This window comes from Salmo salar, chromosome 11, assembly GCF_965601325.2.
Source record: "Salmo salar chromosome 11, fSalSal1, whole genome shotgun sequence".
NCBI lineage: Eukaryota > Metazoa > Chordata > Actinopteri > Salmoniformes > Salmonidae > Salmo > Salmo salar.
In genome coordinates this window covers 89,296,195-89,319,032 of record NC_138301.1, presented here as the reverse complement: position 1 = coordinate 89,319,032, position 22,838 = coordinate 89,296,195, and the positions used below count along the sequence as shown (strand labels likewise).

Here is a 22,838-nt window from a genome sequence, read left to right as displayed (position 1 = left end):
AACAGAGTAATCTATATGCAAATTCAAGTGCCAGCTCACTGTTTATACCTCAGGTAAAATAATGGGGAGTGGGGAGGCATATCCATGAGGTATGCTTTGTTTGTCCAGATAGGTCTCTTCTCTGGGCCAGATGAGTGCCACTACTGTGCTGTGGCTCTGTCGATGTACTGAAAGTAATGTGAAACCTGTTGAAGAGCTTTGCTTTCGTTATCCAGTGATGTTCTGGACCAACATGTACACAGCTCTCTTTCTGAAGAGATTTTTAAAGGGGCCCATTTTATCTGTAATGTGTTTCCATACTAAACAATGCTCAGAGGGCATTGTGTTGATGATAGCTGGCCCTTTTGCTCCGGCACTTTCAACACAACACAGATGTAAATGATCATGCGTTGCGGATCCTGCTTATGTGTCAATAAGCAGGCCAAACCCGGACCACGCCGGGCCAATTGCGCGCCGTCCTATGGGACTCTCAATCATGGCCGGTTGTGATACAGCCTGGATTGGAACCAGGGTGTCTGTAGTGACGCCTCAAGCACAGAGATGCAGAGCCTAACACCGCTGTGCCACTAATGCATCTTTTAGGAGATTTGCTAAGACGTACCTAGTGAATACAACACAGATTTGGTGACACCCCTGTCTCAAAACTTGGAAGTTTTGGAAATGAAGCATCTCCTGACCGTGCCATTCTGCTCGTAAAATTATTACCAAATGTACCCACTTTATGTAAAAATTGAAAAACTGCGTTTGAGTAAACTATTAACTTGAATCTAAAAATACTCAAATGTATTAAGGCAATTATGTCAATAATTGTCGGTTACGCGATTATACGATTATTGTGCCAGCCCTGTTATGTAACTGCTTACAGTGCAATTTATGCCCATAGTTCAGGACGGCTGTGGAAAACTAGCAGATCATAACGGATGCTGTCTTTGTAACTTTTGGTAAAACCTCTTGGACTGTTATTGAAGCACTGAGTGGAGCCATACTAGGGAAGGCCATAAAAACATTTTGGTTACTGTTTTTTTTTTTTTTTTTCAGAGCACTCAAACATCTAGCGCCCAGGCTGGCGATTAGTCAGGGCTCCAGAATGCAAGCATCTCACTCGCATTTGTGAATAAAAATAGAAGTATGACATTTATAGCAAAATAAATTCTGCCGTAGCTGTTTTAAAAAATGTTAGTCGTTTTTGTTTCATAGCTGGTAGGTAATCACACAAAACAAACCTGCCTTACCTGCCCACTAGTTTAATTTCTTCAATCTGACACTCTCCCTCTGACATTTCTCTCTTGCCTTAGGAAGTTAGCTCTAGTAGCTTTAGCCCCAAGATGCACCAGTAGTTCACTGAGCTGTCTTGACACCTGACTCTCCTCTCTCTGCAGTGCCTGAGGATGTCTAGCAAGCGGAACCTGTTTGTGCGTCTGGTGCCGTGCCGCTGCCTGCGGGGGGAGGAGGAGGCAGTGACGTCTCTGGACTACTCCCACTGCAGCCTGGAGACTGTGCCCAAGGAGATCTTCAGCTTGGAGAAGACCCTGGAGGAGCTCTACCTGGACGCCAACCAGATCGAGGAGCTGCCCAAAGTAGGACACAGACACACACAGATGGATGTGTTCATAATAAGTTCAGAATGATACGCACCCAAATACCCTGATCAGTTTTTTTTTATAAACAAAGGTGGTCCTGTAATGTGTGTGTATATAATGGTTTAGAAACATGAACCTTTCCAAATTGCAGTGACCGCTCCCTGGCAAACACTATCTCAGTAGAGTGACACAATGAAATCAGTCTGTAAGGAGAAGGCTGTAGGACTTGATCAAGTTGCGGCCTCTGATTTCAGTTGGGCCTTTTTCCCTCCTGCTGCTTACAACACGGAGTACATTACCGAGGGATGATTGTAGTGGTTATGTAAGGCGAGAATATCCTGCCGACAGAACGGAGCCAATCCACAATGCTGCCCTGTGCTTACCTCTTTCCCCACACACTCGATCAGTCTATAATTCTCCAAGTGTGTTGTAACGAAGTCAGCGTCGGCTGGCTGCTGGGGCCCCAGCGACTTGATGCTTGGGCTGTGTATGAGCTGCAGCTTCCTTTACAAACCAGAGTCCTGGCTGAGTCATGCTGCGAAGTCAACTTGTCTTATTCCCGCTCTCTCTCTCTCTCTCTCTTCCCATCTCTCGCTCTTTCTCCCGTTCTCTCTCTCTGTCTTCCTCCCTCCATAGCAACTGTTCAACTGCCAGTTGCTCCACCGGCTGAGCATGCCAGACAATGACCTCACAGTGCTGCCCGCGGCCATCGCCAACCTCGTCAATCTCAGGGAGCTGGACGTCAGCAAGAACAGTAAGCGCAATGACCAGAATGACCACTCTTTCAATGAGAATATGACAAGAATGACCACTTTCAGACACAATATGGCAAGAATGACAATTCATTCAATACAAAAGCACTGTATGACCAGATCAATAACGTAATGTAATTTTGTTGAGGTCTTTTAAGGAGTTGCAGCCTACCCCTTAGCCCCTTTGGGTACGGTGTTTATGTTTAGAATGACTGCTGTCTCCCGTTCAATTTTTACTTTAGGACTCTCCATCACTTATCAAGCCACTCATTCTGAAAAGTGGATTTTGACTGAAGAGCCATCCCACTTCTCCATATTTGTGCAGTGTGAATAAAGAATTTAAAAAATTGACAATGGCTAGTCAGATCGATGGTTCGGTAATAGTTCGAGACTGTTTCGACTGTCTCTGGACTAGACTCGCGTGCTAGACTGAAAGAGACTAGACAATACCTGCCTGCTTGAAGTAGAAAAGCCCTGCCGTTGAATTATCGTAGTTTTAAGTCTGTGTGCAAGTCAGTGTCTTATCAGCAGTGGGATGTTCAGTCTACTTAACTAATTGCCCCTCTGTTGTCAAAGAAAATGACTGAAACATAAAGTGGATTAGATTATGTAAAAAGTGTCTGTGTCGGTTAAACCATCAACCCTCCGTTTTTAAATTGAGAAGTTAAAACAAAGAAAACCCTTAAAAGTATCAATACCACACAGAAGTGCTGTTTCACCACATTTTTTTACACCCAACAGTAGATCACACCGCTGACAAACCCTTGTGTAAAAAAACAAGGAAGTCATGACAGGACAGGCTGAGGCCTGCAAATGATTCTGTACACTAGAATACGTAGCCCTAGCACTACCTTACAACAACTGGCCAAAATAGAAAATGACATCCTAGTTCATGTATATAATAGTGTTGCGCTACGTAGGGTGTCGTTTGAGACTGAACCGGTGTCAACTGTGAATGACGCTCCCCAGAGCTGTCTCTCATCTCCAGTCTAATGGAGGAGCCGCTCACTGCTCGTTGTCAGTGTGAGAGAAAGCGTGTGCATGTGTTGATGGCTGCTGGATTGATCAAACGTGATTATCACCAAATAAGGCCCTCACAGACGTTCTCTAAGCAAGATTCTAAAACCGCAGAGTTGCATCAGCACACGTTTGCTATTGAGTGACATTTAGATTTTCAGTTTGTTCACTTCATCTAGCTATAGTAATTGGGGAAACAAATATTATCTGAAAAACAACTAGAGCACTACCACCGCTGTAAAATGGCGTGGCATATTGGCCTCGCAAACAATTCCCAAATAATCTGCCACCTGTTCATTTGAGCACTGTTGAGTTTGATAGAAATGCTGTAATGGCCAGTCCCCTCAGATTGCTGTGTTTTGAGACAATGCCTCGTACTGCCTTTTATTACAGTTGTTACATTATCTCTGATGGAAACTGAAAGATCAGAGTCCAGCCTCAGTTGACTGGCGCACACACGGACATTCTTAACACCACACTGCAACACACCGCACACCATTTTCTGTTCTACTGCTCTAGTGCACTGAGTGGCAGGCAGCTAAATAAACAAGTAGCAAAGAAAGTAAAGTAGCACCATATCGTTTCTTGATCTCCACTTGGTATTTTGTGTCCATCCACCACAGTGGAGTCCGTACCAGACTAATCAAACAGAGTAAGGAACATCTGGGGAGTTTTTAGTGACTTAAGGCCACGTCTGTTTACTTAATAGAAGCTTACCCTCCTTCACCTAGTACTCAGAGCTAAGTGTTGTGAACACGAATCAAAGTATATGGAAATAAACCTCGAGACGTGCTCGCGACCCGCCCCCCCCCCTCGAGTTGAGCCACTGTCGAGCGGATGTTTTTGGTGAGAACTGCCAGACACACTCTGTCAGCTTCTCTCTGCTAATGTGTCAACTCCTCGAGCACTCAGCCCTGTGGTTGTTTACAGAGGAAAGGTGCAGCCCAGAAGCTGTAATGCATAGCTAAGACCAGACACTTCTCACAGAGGACTGACTGACTGATTGGCTGGCTGGTACTAGTCTACGCCACTCTCCTGCTGTTGCAAACAGTAATGTTAGCATGATCCCCTTTCCATAATAATTAAATATTTTATTAACACACAACAACAAAAAAGATTTATCCTATGCCCACCACTTATTGAAACATTTGTCAACATGCTTTACAAAGTTTGGAGGGAATTTGTCTGTAGTGACGCCTCTTGCACTGAGATGCAGTGCCTTAGACCGCTGCGCCACTCGGGAGCATGGACTCACTTTGTAGCTAATAATAGTGTTTAACATGATTTTTTAATGACTACCTCATCTCTTTACCCCACACATACAATTATCTGTACGGTCCCTCAGTCGAGCAGTGAATTTCGAACACAGATTCATCCATGAAGATCAAGGAGGTTTTCCAATGCCTCACAAAGAAGGGTACCTATTGCTAGATGGTTAAAACATTTTTTTAAAAGCAGACATTGAATATCCGTTTGAGAATAGTGACGTTATTAATTACACTTTGGATGGTGTATCAATACACCGTCACTACAAAGATGCAGGCGTCCTCAGTTCCCAGAGAGGAAAGAAACCGCTCAGGGATTTCACCATGAGGCCAATGTTGACTTTAAAACAGTTTGTTTATTGGTTGTGATGGGTGAAGACTGAGGATGAGTCAACAACATTGTAGTTACTCCACAATACTAACCTAAATGACAGAGTGAAAAGAAGGAAGCCTGTATTGAATAAAACATATTCCAAAACTGTTTGCAAAATGTCACTAAAATAAAACTGCAAAAAGTGTGGCAAATAAATGTAACTATGTCCTTAGTACCACTCTTCATATTTTCAATCGTGGTGGTGGCTGCATCATGTTATAGATATACTTGCCGTTGGCAAGGACTAGGGAGTTTTGAAGCATACAAATAAATGGAATAGAGCTAAGCACAGGATAAATCCTAGTTGTCTGTTTTCTAACAAACTGGGAGACAAATTCACCTTTCAGCAGGACAATAACCTTAAACACAAGGCCAAATATACACTGGAGTAGTTTACCAAGACAACATTGAATGTTCCTGAGTGGCCTAGTTACAGTTTTGACTTAAATCTTCTTGAAACTCTATGGCAAGACTTGAGAATGAGTGTCTAGCAATGATCAACCACCAACTTGACACAGCTTGAAGAATTTCTTTAGAAGAATAATGTGCAAATATTGTACAATCCAGGTGTTCAAAGCTCTTAGACTTACCCAGAAAAACTCAGAGCTGTAATCTCTGCCAATCAGGAGTGTGAATACTTACATAAATGACATTTCATTTTCAGTACACTTCTTTTAACATGTTTTCACTTTGTCATTATGGGGTGTGTGAAGATGGGTGAGGAATAAAATCAATTTAATCCATTTTGAATTCAGCCTGTAAGGCAACAAAATGTGGGACAAGTCAAGGTGTATGAATATGTTCTGAAGGCAATGTATAGGCTACTGTAGAAGCGGTTGATTTTCCAGTTTATAAAAAAATAAAAAACAAGGCAGAGTTGAATGTGGGATATTGAATAAGTTATACGATCAAGTCGATATTGCTCTTTTGATATACGAGATAGGGAGTGGTTGATACTGCTCTGTTAAATATCCCCCAGGAATTGTAACACCGTTAAATAATGAAACCCTCCTAAATGTTGACATGATGTAACTGTACGTCTGCCTCATGTTATAGGTATCCAGGAGTTTCCAGAAAATATCAAGAACTGCAAAGTCCTGGCTATCGTTGAAGCGAGTGTGAATCCCATCTCCAAGTAAGTTTGGTTCAATAACTTTAAAAGCCACACCTGTGTATTTACCTACACACGCCGAAGGATATGACTACTGCCTTGAAATGTTAATTCGTAAACCCCTTCGGCTAGACCATTCATGAAATGGAAGGATAAGGTCCCTTGTGTTCATTGTTCTCACTGACTTATGAGGCACTGTCTTAAGTGAATGTTTGCTCTTGCCAAATATCATTTTCATTTGAGCGAATGCTACCACTGACAATGAGTAAAGATCATATTCAAAGCAAGATGGTTCAAAAAAGGATATTTCTTGGGAACAGCAAAAAGTTGGCAGACATATACTTTCCATTACAAAGATAAGATAAACGTTAGTGTTCCCAAAGGGAAAATTGTCTTGGACACTGGACACACAATACTTTTCTGTAAAATAATAAAACCTCTTATTGTGTACTTGCGTGACATGTGTACTTTTTGCATTTTTCTTCTGTACTGTTAGGAGCTAGTGTAACAAGCATTTCGCTGCACCTGCTGTAACGTCTGCTAAACTATGTACGTGACCAATACATTTTGATTTTATATTTTTTTCTGCCCGGACTCCTGTGCCACGTTTTAGCCGAGATGTGCGTAGATGCAGTAATTGGTCTCTCTTTACGATGCTTTTAAAAATAGAATAGTAACACTATCCTACAACAAATGGCCTATATAGTTTCGTCCGGCTCCTGTGCGTATCTCCAGTTTTATTTCCTCTGTCTTTATAATGTTAGTGATTTATGTTAGTGACGTGATCATGTTGCTCCCGTCTCCCCTGCAGGCTCCCAGAGGGTTTCACCCAGCTCCTCAGCCTGTCACAGCTCTACCTGAATGACGCCTTCCTCGAGTTCCTTCCAGCCAGCTTCGGCAGGTAAGACATCAGACAATCAATCAAGCAATCACAATTCATATACACTGACTGTACAAAACTTTAGGAACATGCAATTTTTCATGACATAGACTGACCAGGTGAATCCAGGTGAATGCGATGATCCCTTATTATTGTCACCTGTTAAATCTTCAGTCAGTGTAGATGAAGGGGTGGAGACAGGTTAAGGTAGGATTTTTAAGTCTTGAGACAATTGAGACAGATTGTGTTTGTGTGCCATTCAGAGGGTGAATGGGCAAGACAAAATATTTAAGTGCCTTTGAACGGGGTATGGTAGTAGGTGCCAGGCGCACAAGTTTGAGTGCGTTAAGAACTGCAACGCTGCTGGATTTTTCACCCTCAACAGTTTCCCGTCTGTATCAAGAATGGTCCACCACCAAAAGGACATCCAGCTAACTTGACACAAGTGTGACAAGCATTGGAGTCAACATGGGCCAGAATCCGCGTGGAACGCTTTCGACATCTTGTAGTCCATGCCCCGACAAGTTGAGGCTGTTCTGAGGGCATAAGGGGAGCAAACCTCCAAAGCAAATACACTGCATTTGTTTGCCTTAAAGTACACAAGTGCTCACATGCAAGGAAGCAGGCAGGTATTGAAAATGGGTTCAAGGGGTGAAATTTTATCTCCTCAGTCACAAAAAATAGCATGACAAGGTACTGTAGGTTATTTCCTCCAGACAGGAAGCCGTTACCTTATAGTGATGTTGGAATGATGGGCATGAATCCACGTTTCCTTATCTCATCTTCAGAGTTGGGGACCTTAACCTCCCCATGGAAATGCTTTAAACTGGGAAAGTGCGTGCGTTGTGTGTGCGTGCGTTGTGTGTGCGTGCGTTGTGTGTGCGTGCGTTGTGTGTGCGTGCGTTGTGTGTGCGTGTTGCAGGTGTGCGCGCGCGTGTTGCAGGTGTGCGCGCGCGTGTTGCAGGTGTGCGCGCGCGTGTTGCAGGTGTGCGCGCGCGTGTTGCAGGTGTGCGCGCGCGTGTTGCAGGTGTGCGCGCGCGTGTTGCAGGTGTGGGCGTTGCAGGTGTGCGCGCGTGTTGCAGGTGTGGGCGTTGCAGGTGTGCGCGCGCGTGTTGCAGGTGTGTGTGTTGTAGGTGTGCGAGCGTGTGTTGCAGGTGTGCGCGCGTGTGTTGCAGGTGTGCGCGCGCGTGTTGCAGGTGTGCGCGCGCGTGTTGCAGGTGTGTGTGTTGTAGGTGTGCGAGCGTGTGTTGCAGGTGTGCGCGCGTGTGTTGCAGGTGTGCGCGCGCGTGTTGCAGGTGTGCGCGCGCGTGTTGCAGGTGTGCGCGCGCGTGTTGCAGGTGTGCGCGCGCGTGTTGCAGGTGTGTGTGTGTGCGCGCGCGTGTGTTGCAGGTGTGCGCGCGTGTGTTGCAGGTGTGCGCGCGTGTGTTGCAGGTGTGCGCGCGTGTGTTGCAGGTGTGCGCGCGTGTGTTGCAGGTGTGCGCGCGTGTGTTGCAGGTGTGCGCGCGTGTGTTGCAGGTGTGTGCAGGTGTGTGCGCGCGTGTGTTGCAGGTGTGTGCGCGCGTGTGTTGCAGGTGTGTGCGCGCGTGTGTGCGTTGCAGGTGTGCTTGTGTGTGTGCGTGTGTTGCAGGTGTGTTGCAGGTGCGCGTGCGTGTGTTGCAGGTGCGCGTGCGTGTGTTGCAGGTGCGCGCGCGTGTGTTGCAGGTGCGCGCGCGTGTGTTGCAGGTGCGCGCGCGTGTGTTGCAGGTGCGCGCGCGTGTGTTGCAGGTGCGCGCGCGTGTGTTGCAGGTGTGTGTTGCAGGTGTGTGCGCGCGTGTGTTGCAGGTGTGTGCGCGCGTGTGTTGCAGGTGTGTGCGCGCGTGTGTTGAGGTGTGTGCGCGCGTGTGTTGCAGGTGTGTGCGCGCGTGTGTGTGTTGCAGGTGTGTGCGCGCGTGTGTGCGTTGCAGGTGTGCGTGTGTGTGTGTGCGTGTGTTGCAGGTGTGTTGCAGGTGCGCGTGCGTGCGTTGCAGGTGCGCGTGCGTGCGTTGCAGGTGTGCGCGCGCGTGTTGCAGGTGTGTGTGTGTGCGCGCGCGTGTGTTGCAGGTGTGCGCGCGTGTGTTGCAGGTGTGCGCGCGTGTGTTGCAGGTGTGCGCGCGTGTGTTGCAGGTGTGCGCGCGTGTGTTGCAGGTGTGCGTGCGTGTGTTGCAGGTGTGCGCCCGTGTGTTGCAGGTGTGTGCAGGTGTGTGCGCGCGTGTGTTGCAGGTGTGTGCGCGCGTGTGTTGCAGGTGTGTGCGCGCGTGTGTGCGTTGCAGGTGTGCTTGTGTGTGTGCGTGTGTTGCAGGTGTGTTGCAGGTGCGCGTGCGTGTGTTGCAGGTGCGCGTGCGTGTGTTGCAGGTGCGCGCGCGTGTGTTGCAGGTGCGCGCGCGTGTGTTGCAGGTGCGCGCGCGTGTGTTGCAGGTGCGCGCGCGTGTGTTGCAGGTGCGCGCGCGTGTGTTGCAGGTGCGCGCGCGTGTGTTGCAGGTGCGCGCGCGTGTGTTGCAGGTGCGCGCGCGTGTGTTGCAGGTGTGTGTTGCAGGTGTGTGCGCGCGTGTGTTGCAGGTGTGTGCGCGCGTGTGTTGCAGGTGTGTGCGCGCGTGTGTTGAGGTGTGTGCGCGCGTGTGTTGCAGGTGTGTGCGCGCGTGTGTGTGTTGCAGGTGTGTGCGCGCGTGTGTGCGTTGCAGGTGTGCGTGTGTGTGTGTGCGTGTGTTGCAGGTGTGTTGCAGGTGCGCGTGCGTGCGTTGCAGGTGCGCGTGCGTGCGTTGCAGGTGCGCGTGCGTGCGTTGCAGGTGCGCGTGCGTGCGTTGCAGGTGCGCGTGCGTGCGTTGCAGGTGCGCGTGCGCGCGCGTGTGTGCGTTGCAGGTGCGCGTGCGTGTGTGCGTTGCAGGTGCGCGTGTGTGTTGCAGGTGTGCGTGTGTGTGTGTGCGTTGCAGGTGTGCGTGTGTGTGTGTGCGTTGTGTGTGTGTGCGTTGCAGGTGTGCGTGTGTGTGCGTGTGTGCGTGTGTGTGTGTGTTGCAGGTAGGTGTGTGTGTGTTGCAGGTGGGCGCGCGTGCGTGCGTGTTGCAGGTGGGCGCGCGTGCGTGCGTGTTGCAGGTGGGCGCGCGTGCGTGCGTGTTGCAGGTGGGCGCGCGTGCGTGCGTGTTGCAGGTGGGCGCGCGTGCGTGTTGCAGGTGGGCGCGCGTGCGTGTTGCAGGTGCGCGTGCGTGTGTGTGTTGCAGGTGCGCGTGCGTGTGTGTGTTGCAGGTGCGGCGTGCGTGTGTTGCGCGTGCGTGTGTGTTGCAGGTGCGTGTGTTGCAGGTGCGCGTGCGTGTGTGTGTGTTGCACGTGCGTGTGTGTTGCGTGTTGCAGGTGGCGCTCGTGCGTGTTGCAGGTGCGCGTGCGTGTGTGTGTTGCAGGTGCGCGTGCGTGTGTGTTGCAGGTGCGTGTGTGTTGCAGTTGCGTGCGTGTGTGTTGCAGTTGCGTGCGTGTGTGTTGCAGTTGTGTGTGTTGCAGTTGTGTGTGTGTGTGTTGCAGTTGTGTGTGTGTGTGTGTTGCAGGTAGGTGTGTGTGTTGCAGGTGTGTGTGTTGCAGTTGTGTGTGTGTGTGTGTGTTTGTGTTGCAGGTAGGTGTGTGTGTTGCAGGTGTGTGTGTGTGTGTGTTGCAGGTGTGTGTGTGTGTGTGTTGCAGTTGTGTGTGTGTTGCAGTTGTGTGTGTGTGTGTGTGTTGCAGTTGTGTGTGTGTGTGTGTGTTGCAGTTGTGTGTGTGTGTGTGTGTTGCAGGTGTGTGTGTGTGTGTGTGTTGCAGGTGTGTGTGTGTGTGTGTTGCAGGTGTGTGTGTGTGTGTGTGTGTGTGTGTGTGTGTTGCAGGTGTGTGTGTGTGTGTGTGTGTTGCAGGTGTGTGTGTGTGTGTGTGTGTTGCAGTTGTGTGTGTGTGTGTGTGTTGCAGTTGTGTGTGTGTGTGTTGCAGTTGTGTGTGTGTGTGTGTGTGTTGCAGTTGTGTGTGTGTGTGTGTGTTGCAGGTGTGTGTGTGTGTGTGTTGCAGTTGTGTGTGTGTGTGTGTGTTGCCGTTGTGTGTGTGTGTGTTGCCGTTGTGTGTGTGTGTGTTGCCGTTGTGTGTGTGTGTGTTGCAGTTGTGTGTGTGTGTTGCAGTTGTGTGTGTGTGTTGCAGTTGTGTGTGTGTGTTGCAGTTGTGTGTGTGTGTTGCAGTTGTGTGTTGCAGTTGTGTGTGTGTTGCAGTTGTGTGTTGCAGTTGTGTGTGTGTTGCAGTTGTGTGTTGCAGTTGTGTGTGTGTGTGTGTGTGTGTGTGTGTGTGTGTGTGTTGCAGTTGTGTGTGTGTGTGTGTGTTGCAGTTGTGTGTGTGTGTGTGTGTGTGTGTGTTGCAGTTGTGTGTGTGTGTGTGTGTTGCAGTTGTGTGTGTGTGTGTTGCAGTTGTGTGTGTGTGTGTGTGTGTTGCAGTTGTGTGTGTGTGTGTGTGTGTTGCAGTTGTGTGTGTGTGTGTGTTGCAGTTGTGTGTTGCAGTTGTGTGTGTGTGTGTGTGTGTGTGTGTGTGTGTGTGTGTGTGTGTTGCAGTTGTGTGTGTGTGTGTGTGTGTTGCAGTTGTGTGTGTGTGTGTGTGTGTGTGTGTGTTGCAGTTGTGTGTGTGTGTGTGTGTGTGTGTGTGTTGCAGTTGTGTGTGTGTGTGTGTGTGTGTTGCAGTTGTGTGTGTGTGTGTGTGTGTGTGTGTGTGTTGCAGTTGTGTGTGTGTGTGTTGCAGTTGTGTGTGTTGCAGTTGTGTGTGTGTGTGTTGCAGTTGTGTGTGTGTGTTGCAGTTGTGTGTGTGTGTGTGTGTGTGTGTTGCAGTTGTGTGTGTGTGTGTTGCAGTTGTGTGTGTGTGTGTGTGTGTTGCAGTTGTGTGTGTGTGTGTGTGTGTGTGTGTGTGTTGCAGTTGTGTGTGTGTGTGTGTGTGTGTTGCAGTTGTGTGTGTGTGTGTGTGTGTGTTGCAGTTGTGTGTGTGTGTGTGTGTGTGTTGCAGTTGTGTGTGTGTGTGTGTGTTGCAGTTGTGTGTGTGTGTGTGTGTTGCAGTTGTGTGTGTTGCAGTTGTGTGTGTTGCAGTTGTGTGTGTGTGTGTGTGTGTGTGTGTGTGTGTGTTGCAGTTGTGTGTGTGTGTGTGTGTGTTGCAGTTGTGTGTGTGTGTGTGTGTGTGTGGTTGTGTGTGTGTGTGTGTGTGTGTGTTGTGTGTGTGTTGTGTGTGTGTGTGTTGTGTGTGTGTTGTGTGTGTGTGTGTTGCAGTTGTGTGTGTGTTGTGTGTGTGTTGCAGTTGTGTGTGTGTGTGTGTGTGTGTGTGTGTGTGTGTGTGTGTGTTGCAGTTGTGTGTGTGTGTGTGTGTGTGTGTGTGTGTGTGTGTTGCAGTTGTGTGTGTGTGTGTGTGTGTGTGTGTTGCAGTTGTGTTTGTGTGTGTGTGTGTGTGTGTGTTGCAGTTCTGTGTGTGTGTGTGTGTGTGTGTGTGTGTGTGTGTTGCAGTTGTGTGTGTTGCAGTTGTGTGTGTTTGTGTTGCAGTTGTGTGTGTGTGTGTGTGTGTGTGTTGCAGTTGTGTGTGTGTGTGTGTGTGTGTGTGTGTGTTGCAGTTGTGTGTGTGTGTGTGTGTGTGTGTGTGTGTGTTGCAGTTGTGTGTGTGTGTGTGTGTGTGTGTGTGTGTGTTGCAGTTGTGTGTGTGTGTGTGTTGCAGTTGTGTGTGTGTGTGTGTTGCAGTTGTGTGTGTGTGTGTGTGTGTTGCAGTTGTGTGTGTGTGTGTGTGTGTTGCAGTTGTGTGTGTGTGTGTGTGTGTTGCAGTTGTGTGTGTGTGTGTGTTGCAGTTGTGTGTGTGTGTGTGTTGCAGTTGTGTGTGTGTGTGTGTTGCAGTTGTGTGTGTGTGTGTGTGTGTGTGTGTGTGTGTGTGTGTGTGTTGCAGTTGTGTGTGTGTTGCAGTTGTGTGTGTGTTGCAGTTGTGTGTGTGTGTGTGTTGTAGTTGGGTGTGTGTGTGTGTGTGTGTGTGTGTGTGTGTTGCAGTTGTGTGTGTGTGTTGCAGTTGTGTGTGTGTGTTGCAGTTGTGTGTGTGTGTGTGTGTGTTGCAGTTGTGTGTGTGTGTGTGTGTGTTGCAGTTGTGTGTGTGTGTGTTGCAGTTGTGTGTGTGTGTGTGTGTGTTGCAGTTGTGTGTGTTGCAGTTGTGTGTGTTGCAGTTGTGTGTGTGTTGCAGTTGGGTGTGTGTGTGTGTGTTGTAGTTGGGTGTGTGTGTGGTGCGTTGCGGGTGTGTGTGTGGTGCGTTGCAGGTGTGTGTGTGCGTGCGTTGCTTTGCAGGTGTGTGTGTGCGTTGCGTTGCAGGTGTGTGTGTGCGTTGCGTTGCAGGTGTGTGTGTGCGTGCGTTGCGTTGCAGGTGTGTGTGTGCGTGCGTTGCGTTGCAGGTGTGTGTGTGCGTGCGTTGCGTTGCAGGTGTGTGTGTGCGGTGTTTTGCAGGTGTGTGTGTGCGTGTGTGTGTTGCAGGTGTGTGCGTGTGTGTGTTGCAGGTGTGTGTGTGTGTGTGTTGCAGTTGTGTGTGTGTGTGTGTTGCAGTTGTGTGTGTGTGTGTGTTGCAGGTGTGTGTGTGTTGCAGGTGTGTGTGTGTGTGTTGCAGTTGTGTGTGTGTGTGTGTGTGTGTGTGTGTGTTGCAGTTGTGTGTGTGTGTGTGTGTGTGTGTGTGTGTTGTAGTTGGGTGTGTGTGTGTGTGTTGCAGTTGTGTGTGTGTGTGTGTTGCAGTTGTGTGTGTGTGTTGCAGTTGTGTGTGTGTGTTGCAGTTGTGTGTGTGTGTTGCAGTTGTGTGTGTGTGTGTGTGTGTGTGTTGCAGTTGTGTGTGTGTGTGTGTGTGTTGCAGTTGTGTGTGTTGCAGTTGTGTGTGTTGCAGTTGTGTGTGTGTGTTGCAGTTGTGTGTGTGTGTTGCAGTTGGGTGTGTGTGTGTGTGTGTTGTAGTTGGGTGTGTGTGTGTGTGTGTGTTGCAGTTGGGTGTGTGTGTGTGTGTTGCAGTTGGGTGTGTGTGTGGTGCGTTGCAGGTGTGTGTGTGCGTTGCAGGTGTGTGTGTGCGTGCGTTGCTTTGCAGGTGTGTGTGTGCGTTGCGTTGCAGGTGTGTGTGTGCGTTGCGTTGCAGGTGTGTGTGTGCGTGCGTTGCGTTGCAGGTGTGTGTGTGCGTGCGTTGCGTTGCAGGTGTGTTTGTGCGGTGTTTTGCAGGTGTGTGTGTGCGTGTGTGTGTTGCAGGTGTGTGTGTGTGTGTGTTGCAGTTGTGTGTGTGTGTGTGTGTGTTGCAGTTGTGTGTGTGTGTGTGTGTGTTGCAGTTGTGTGTGTGTTGCAGGTGTGTGTGTGTTGCAGGTGTGTGTGTGTGTGTTGCAGTTGTGTGTGTGTGTGTGTGTGTGTGTGTGTAGCAGTTGTGTGTGTGTGTGTGTTGCAGTTGTGTGTGTGTGTGTGTGTGTTGCAGTTGTGTGTGTGTGTTGCAGTTGTGTGTGTGTGTTGCAGTTGTGTGTGTGTGTGTGTGTGTTGCAGTTGTGTGTGTGTGTTGCAGTTGTGTGTGTGTGTTGCAGTTGTGTGTGTGTGTGTGTGTGTGTGTGTGTGTGTGTGTGTGTGTGTGTTGCAGTTGTGTGTGTGTGTGTGTGTTGCAGTTGTGTGTGTGTGTGTGTTGCAGTTGTGTGTGTGTGTGTGTGTTGCAGTTGTGTGTGTGTGTGTGTTGCAGTTGTGTGTGTGTGTGTGTGTGTGTGTGTCGCAGTTGTGTGTGTGTGTGTCGCAGTTGTGTGTGTGTGTGTGTGTGTGTTGCAGTTGTGTGTTGCAGTTGTGTGTGTGTGTTGCAGTTGTGTGTGTGTGTGTGTGTGTGTGTTGCAGGTGTGTGTGTGTGTGTGTGTATGTGTGTTGCAGGTGTGTGTGTGTGTTGCAGTTGTGTGTGTGTGTGTGTGTGTGTGTGTGTTGCAGGTGTGTGTGTGTGTGTGTGTGTGTGTGTTGCAGGTGTGTGTGTGTGTGTGTATGTGTGTTGCAGGTGTGTGTGTGTGTGTGTGTATGTGTGTTGCAGGTGTGTGTGTGTGTGTGTGTGTGTGTGTTGCAGGTGTGTGTGTGTGTGTTGCAGGTGTGTGTGTTGCAGGTGTGTGTGTTGCAGTTGTGTGTGTGTGTGTGTTGCAGTTGTGTGTGTGTGTGTGTTGCAGTTGTGTGTGTGTGTGTGTGTTGCAGTTGTGTGTGTGTGTGTGTGTGTGTTGCAGTTGTGTGTGTGTGTGTTGCAGTTGTGTGTGTGTGTGTTGCAGTTGTGTGTGTGTGTGTTGCAGTTGTGTGTGTGTGTGTTGCAGTTGTGTGTGTGTGTGTGTGTGTGTTGCAGTTGTGTGTGTGTGTGTGTGTGTTGCAGGTGTGTGTGTGTGTGTGTGTGTTGCAGGTGTGTGTGTGTGTGTGTGTTGCAGGTGTGTGTGTGTGTGTGTGTGTGTTGCAGTTGTGTGTGTGTGTGTTGCAGTTGTGTGTGTGTGTGTGTGTTGCAGTTGTGTGTGTGTGTGTGTGTTGCAGTTGTGTGTGTGTGTGTGTGTTGCAGTTGTGTGTGTGTGTGTTGCAGTTGTGTGTGTGTGTTGCAGTTGTGTGTGTGTGTTGCAGTTGTGTGTGTGTGTTGCAGTTGTGTGTGTGTGTTGCAGTTCTGTGTGTGTGTGTTGCAGTTCTGTGTGTGTGTGTTGCAGTTCTGTGTGTGTGTGTGTGTGTGTGTGTGTGTGTGTGTGTTGCAGTTGTGTGTGTGTGTGTGTGTGTGTGTTGCAGTTGTGTGTGTTTGTGTTGCAGTTGTGTGTGTGTGTTGCAGTTGTGTGTGTGTTGCAGTTGTGTGTGTGTGTGTTGCAGTTGTGTGTGTGTGTTGCAGTTCTGTGTGTGTGTGTTGCAGTTCTGTGTGTGTGTGTGTGTGTGTGTTGCAGTTCTGTGTGTGTGTGTGTGTGTGTGTGTTGCAGTTGTGTGTGTTGCAGTTGTGTGTGTTTGTGTTGCAGTTGTGTGTGTGTGTGTGTGTGTGTGTTGCAGTTGTGTGTGTGTGTGTGTTGCAGTTGTGTGTGTGTGTGTAGCAGTTGTGTGTGTGTGTGTGTTGCAGTTGTGTGTGTGTGTGTGTGTGTGTTGTGTGTGTGTGTGTGTGTGTTGCAGTTGTGTGTGTGTGTGTGTTGCAGTTGTGTGTGTGTGTGTGTGTGTGTGTGTTGCAGTTGTGTGTGTGTTGCAGTTGTGTGTGTGTTGCAGTTGTGTGTGTGTTGCAGTTGTGTGTGTGTTGCAGTTGTGTGTGTGTTGCAGTTGTGTGTGTGTGTGTGTTGTAGTTGGGTGTGTGTGTGTGTGTGTGTGTGTGTGTGTTGCAGTTGTGTGTGTGTGTGTGTGTGTGTGTGTTGCAGTTGTGTGTGTGTGTTGCAGTTGTGTGTGTGTGTGTTGCAGTTGTGTGTGTGTGTGTGTGTGTTGCAGTTGTGTGTGTGTGTGTGTGTGTTGCAGTTGTGTGTGTGTGTGTGTGTGTTGCAGTTGTGTGTGTGTTGCAGTTGGGTGTGTGTGTGTGTGTTGTAGTTGGGTGTGTGTGTGGTGCGTTGCGGGTGTGTGTGTGGTGCGTTGCAGGTGTGTGAGTGCGTGCGTTGCTTTGCTGGTGTGTGTGTGCGTTGCGTTGCAGGTGTGTGTGTGCGTTGCGTTGCAGGTGTGTGTGTGCGTGCGTTGCGTTGCAGGTGTGTGTGTGCGGTGTTTTGCAGGTGTGTGTGTGCGTGTGTGTGTTGCAGGTGTGTGCGTGTGTGTGTTGCAGGTGTGTGTGTGTGTGTGTTGCAGTTGTGTGTGTGTGTGTGTTGCAGTTGTGTGTGTGTGTGTGTTGCAGGTGTGTGTGTGTTGCAGGTGTGTGTGTGTTGCAGGTGTGTGTGTGTGTGTTGCAGTTGTGTGTGTGTGTGTGTGTGTGTGTGTGTGTTGCAGTTGTGTGTGTGTGTGTGTGTGTGTTGTAGTTGGGTGTGTGTGTGTGTGTTGCAGTTGTGTGTGTGTGTGTGTTGCAGTTGTGTGTGTGTGTGTGTGTGTGTTGCAGTTGTGTGTGTGTGTTGCAGTTGTGTGTGTGTGTGTGTGTGTTGCAGTTGTGTGTGTTGCAGTTGTGTGTGTTGCAGTTGTGTGTGTGTGTTGCAGTTGTGTGTGTGTGTTGCAGTTGTGTGTGTGTGTTGCAGTTGGGTGTGTGTGTGTGTGTTGTAGTTGGGTGTGTGTGTGTGTGTGTTGCAGTTGGGTGTGTGTGTGTGTGTTGCAGTTGGGTGTGTGTGTGGTGCGTTGCAGGTGTGTGTGTGCGTTGCAGGTGTGTGTGTGCGTGCGTTGCTTTGCAGGTGTGTGTGTGCGTGCGTTGCTTTGCAGGTGTGTGTGTGCGTTGCGTTGCAGGTGTGTGTGTGCGTGCGTTGCGTTGCAGGTGTGTGTGTGCGTGCGTTGCGTTGCAGGTGTGTGTGTGCGGTGTTTTGCAGGTGTGTGTGTGCGTGTGTGTGTTGCAGGTGTGTGTGTGTGTGTGTTGCAGTTGTGTGTGTGTGTGTGTGTGTGTTGCAGTTGTGTGTGTGTTGCAGGTGTGTGTGTGTTGCAGGTGTGTGTGTGTGTGTGTGTGTGTGTGTGTGTAGCAGTTGTGTGTGTGTGTGTGTGTGTGTGTGTGTGTGAGTTGTGTGTGTGTGTAGCAGTTGTGTGTGTGTGTAGCAGTTGTGTGTGTGTGTTGCAGTTGTGTGTGTGTGTGTGTGTGTTGCAGTTGTGTGTGTGTGTGTGTGTGTGTGTGTGTGTGTGTGTGTGTGTGTGTGTGTGTTGCAGTTGTGTGTGTGTGTGTGTGTTGCAGTTGTGTGTGTGTGTGTGTTGCAGTTGTGTGTGTGTGTGTGTGTGCGTGTGTGTGTGTGTGTGTTGCAGTTGTGTGTGTGTGTGTGTGTTGCAGTTGTGTGTGTGTGTGTGTGTGTGTGTGTGTGTGTGTGTGTGTGTGTGTGTGTTGCAGTTGTGTGTGTGTGTGTGTGTGTTGCAGTTGTGTGTGTGTGTGTTGCAGGTGTGTGTGTGTGTGTGTTGCAGTTGTGTGTGTGTTGCAGTTGGGTGTGTGTGTGTGTGTGTGTTGTAGTTGGGTGTGTGTGTGTGTGTGTGTGTGTGTTGCAGTTGGGTGTGTGTGTGTGTGTTGCAGTTGGGTGTGTGTGTGTGTGTGTGTTGCAGTTGGGTGTGTGTGTGTGTGTTGTAGTTGTGTGTGTGTGTGTGTGTGTGTGTGTGTGTTGCAGTTGGGTGTGTGCGTTGCAGGTGTGTGTGTGCGTTGCAGGTGTGTGTGTGCGTTGCAGGTGTGTGTGTGCGTGCGTTGCGTTGCAGGTGTGTGTGTGCGTTGCGTTGCAGGTGTGTGCGTGCGTTGCGTTGCAGGTGTGTGTGTGCGTGCGTTGCGTTGCAGGTGTGTGTGTGCGTGCGTTGCGTTGCAGGTGTGTGTGCGTGCGTTGCGTTGCAGGTGTGTGTGCGTGCGTTGCGTTGCAGGTGTGTGCGTGCGTTGCGTTGCAGGTGTGTGCGTGCGGTGTTTTACAGGTGTGTGTGTGTGTGTTGCAGGTGTGTGTGTGTGTGTGTGTGTGTGTGTGTTGCAGGTGTGTGTGTGTGTGTGTGTGTGTTGCAGGTGTGTGTGTGTGTGTGTGTTGCAGGTGTGTGTGTGTTGCAGTTGGGTGTGTGCGTTGCAGGTGTGTGTGTGCGTTGCAGGTGTGTGTGTGCGTTGCAGGTGTGTGTGTGCGTGCGTTGCGTTGCAGGTGTGTGTGTGCGTTGCGTTGCAGGTGTGTGCGTGCGTTGCGTTGCAGGTGTGTGTGTGCGTGCGTTGCGTTGCAGGTGTGTGTGCGTGCGTTGCGTTGCAGGTGTGTGTGCGTGCGTTGCGTTGCAGGTGTGTGTGCGTGCGTTGCGTTGCAGGTGTGTGCGTGCGTTGCGTTGCAGGTGTGTGTGTGCGGTGTTTTACAGGTGTGTGTGTGTGTGTTGCAGGTGTGTGTGTGTGTGTGTGTGTGTGTGTGTTGCAGGTGTGTGTGTGTGTGTGTGTGTTGCAGGTGTGTGTGTGTGTGTGTGTGTGTTGCAGGTGTGTGTGTGTTGCAGGTGTGTGTGTGTGTGTGTGCAGGTGTGTGTGTGTGTGTGTGTGTGTTGCAGTTGTGTGTGTTGCAGTTGTGTGTGTGTTGCAGGTGTGTGTGTGTGTGTTGCAGTTGTGTGTGTGTGTTGCAGTTGTGTGTGTGTGTTGCAGTTGTGTGTTTGTGTGCGTTGCAGTTGTGTGTTTGTGTGCGTTGCAGTTGGGTGTGTTGCAGTTGGGTGTGTTGCAGTTGGGTGTGTTGCAGTTGGGTGTGTTGCAGTTGGGTGTGTTGCAGTTGGGTGTGTGTGTGTGTGTGCAGTTGGGTGTGTGTGTGTGTGTTGCAGTTGGGTGTGTGTGTGTTGCAGTTGTGAGTGTGTGTTTGTGTGCGTTGCAGTTGGGTGTGTGTGCAGTTGGGTGCGTTGCAGTTGGGTGCGTTGCAGTTGGGTGTGTTGCAGTTGGGTGTGTTGCAGTTGGGTGTGTGTGGGGCAGTTGGGTGTGTGTGTGTGTGTGTGTGTGTTGCAGTTGGGTGTGTGTGTGTGTGTGTGTGTGTTGCAGTTGGGTGTGTGTGTGTTGCAGTTGGGTGTGTGTGTGTGTTGCAGTTGGGTGTGTGGTGTGTGTGTGTGTGGCAGTTGGGTGTGTGTGTGTTGCAGTTGGGTGTGTGTGTGTGTGTTGCAGTTGGGTGTGTGTGTGTGTGTGTTTGTGCGTGTGTTGCAGTCAGAGGAACCAGTATGTGTATGAATGCAGTGTGATGTGAAAGTTTGAGATAAAATCAACTGTTACTACAACCCTTTCTTCTTCAATTGCTTCAACTTCCACTCTCCCCTGTCTCTATAGAGACTAACTCTTTATCATATAACTCTCCCACGGGGGAAGATCACAACTCTATTCGGAAAGTGCATTCGGGAAGTTTTCAGACCCCTTTACTTTTTCCAAATTTTGTTACGTTACACAGCCTAATTGTAAAATGGATTCAATTGTTTTTTTTTCTTCTCATGAATCTGAACATAATACCCCATAATGACAAAGCAAAAAATAATTTTGTAGATTTTTTTTTTTGCAAATGTAGAAACAACTGAAATCACATTTACATAAATATTCAGACCTTTTACTCTGTACTTTGTTGAAGCACCTTTTGGCAACGATTACAGCGTCGAGTCTTCTTGGGTATGATGATACAAGCTTGGCACACCTGTATTTGGGGAGTTTCTCCCATTATTCTTTGCAGATCCTCTCGAGGTCTGTCAGGTTGGATGGGGAGCGTCGCTGCACAGCTTATTTCAGGTCTCTCCAGAAATGTTCGATTGGGTTCAAGTCCCAGCTCTGGCTGGGCATCTCACGGACATTCAGAGACTTGTCCCGTGACGCTTGGCATTCAGGCCAAAGAGTTAAATTTTGGTTTCATCAGAACAGAGAATCTTAGGTGCCTTTTGGCAAACTACAAGCAAGGCTGTCGTGTGCATTTTACTGAGGAGTGGTTTCCGTCTGGCCACTCTACCATAAATGCCTGATTGGTTAAGTGCTGCAGACCTTCCATCTCCACAGAGGAATTCTGGAGCTCTGTTTGAGTGATCATTGGGTTCTTGGTCACCTCCCTGACCAAGGCTCTTCTCCCCTGATGGCTCAGTTTGGTTGGGCGGCCAGCTCTAGGAAGTGTCCTGGTGCCAAACTTCTTCCACTTAAGAATTTATTTGTTATTTTATTTAACCTTTATTTAACCAGGCAAGTCAGTTAAGAACAAATTCTCATTTACAATGATGTCCTACCCCGGCCAAACCCCAGACGATGCTGGGCCAATTGTGCCCCGCCCTATTTGGACTCCCAATCACGATCGGTTGTTACAGCCTGGAATCGAACCAGGGTCTGTAGTGACGCTTCTAGCACTGAGATGCAGTGCCTTAAACCGCTGCGCTAATCGGGAGTCCACTGTGTTCTTGGGGACCTTCAATGCTGCAGAAATGTTTTGGTACCCTTCCCCAGATCCATGCCTCGACCTCATGGCTTGGTTTTTGCTCTGACATGCACTGTCAACTGAGGGACCTTTATATAGACAGGTTTGTGCTTATCCACATCATTTCCAATCAATTGAATTTACCACAGGTGGACTCCAATCAAGTTGGAGAAACATCTCAACAATGATCAATGGAAACAGGATGCTGAGCGCAATTTTGAGTTTCATAGCAAAGGGTCTGATGTAACAAAATTTGGAAAAAGGGAAGGGGTCTGAATACTTTCTGAATTTACTGTAAGCTATAGTATGTAATCATGGCTAGATCATGTAGGTTTATGACATGGGAGGAAACCTTGCTACTGACCTTATGTAGCTTTCTCTTGGGCTCAGTTTCCCCACTTTACAGCTGAATCACAGCTGGGTTTCAAACTAGCAGGAGTCATGTGGAATCTTGAATTACATATCTGTATGGCTCACATCGTTGGTCAGGCCCCAGTGATCCAGCCCCAGGATAAGCCTTTGTTTTTAGACAAAACCATCCAGTAAAACAACACTATCCCATGTCCCTGAAGGCTGGTCAATAGATTTTCACTTTGAGTATACACAGTGAGTGCTATGTCAGTGACTTGTATTCTACATCTGTCTCTCGCTCTCCTCTTCCTCTCTCACTCTCCCTCAGGTTGACTAAACTGCAGATCCTGGAGCTGAGAGAGAACCAGTTAAAGATGCTGCCAAAGTAAGTTTTCTCTGTCTCTGTTTCACATGTTTTCCCCATATCAAAGCCCTTGCACACCTCACAGTCCACAGACGAACAAGAGGTGGCTCTTTGTGAGCAACCATGTTTGTAGGAGGGAGAGAAAAAAGGACAAGTGCCTTTCTACTGTCCTCTCGCTCTCTCTCCCTCTTTTCTCTCCCTCTCTCCCCTACACACTCTTGCTCTATGTCTCTCACTTTTTCTCTGTGGCATTGAATTCCACCGTGTGGAATTTTAATTTACCAGACATTTGAGAAATTTACCAGACCCATATTCATTGGGTGTGTAACCGGATTAGGGCGCCCACCCACGGTGTTCAGAATGACCGAAATCACATTTCGATTATGGTAATTAATCTTAACAGAACATGCAAGTCGAGGATGCAACGCCGTGTGTCCTTACAGCTCACATTCAAGATGTTAGAATAACTGTCCACATTTACTTTTCCTCAGCCAACAAGACGAGTAGCAAACAGCTAAATCACTAGCCTTTGCAGGAGGAGCGTGAGTTTAAAGTTTGGGGAAGTACATTTTCACCATAAAAAATGCACCTTTATAATAAAGCATTCCATGCGTCATCACATTTGCAAACTTAAGTGATGAGTAGATTGGATAGTCATAATGTAGGCAAATAATAGAACTCAATCACTGTTTGCAAAAAAGATTGTTCAATGCATGTCTGAGCGTGTATAGCGTAGAGACCTGGGCTATAGGCTATATCAGAACTTTCTTTCTTTGCACAGGAAAAACACATTTCATGCAGTTGTAGTTCACTTTATATGACTGGAGACATAAGCAGGATCTTTTTTTATTATGGCAAATTACAGGGTAGCCTACTCTGCTGACACTGACAAACAGATCGATAAAAACAATGTCCATATAAGAGGCCAATGAGAAGGAGAGACACGCATAGAATGACGTTCATCTAAACTGGAGGAGGAAATGATTGTCCGAAAACAAACTTTTAAGTGGCACTGAACCAACAATGATAGAGTGGATATGCGCAGTGCACGCTCACCGGGGATATGGCCGATGCTCTCAGCTGGTGCCAATAAGACAGGTTTTCAGGCCTACTGTTCGCTCAATTAAGTTGGGAATTTTGATAATGTAAAGTCTATCTTTTTAGTTGTCTTGTCTTTACAGCAATGGCCTTTTGATTTCCGAACTATAC

General features: G+C 48.6%; 1 protein-coding gene across 2 annotated transcripts in view; it reads left to right on the top strand.

Moving 5' to 3' along the window:
- LOC106563143 (erbin) overlaps window positions 1–22,838 on the top strand; it is a 138,158-nt gene that overhangs the window by 63,674 nt on the left and 51,646 nt on the right. For both annotated transcript variants that reach the window (XM_014128408.3, XM_014128409.3), the window contains exons 3-7: window positions 1,380–1,577; window positions 2,217–2,334; window positions 6,044–6,122; window positions 6,910–6,999; window positions 21,594–21,650. In XM_014128408.3, coding sequence (XP_013983883.2) covers window positions 1,389–1,577; window positions 2,217–2,334; window positions 6,044–6,122; window positions 6,910–6,999; window positions 21,594–21,650 — 533 coding nt within the window. In that variant the 5' untranslated portion in view covers window positions 1,380–1,388. The remainder of the gene's footprint in view (window positions 1–1,379; window positions 1,578–2,216; window positions 2,335–6,043; window positions 6,123–6,909; window positions 7,000–21,593; window positions 21,651–22,838) is intronic.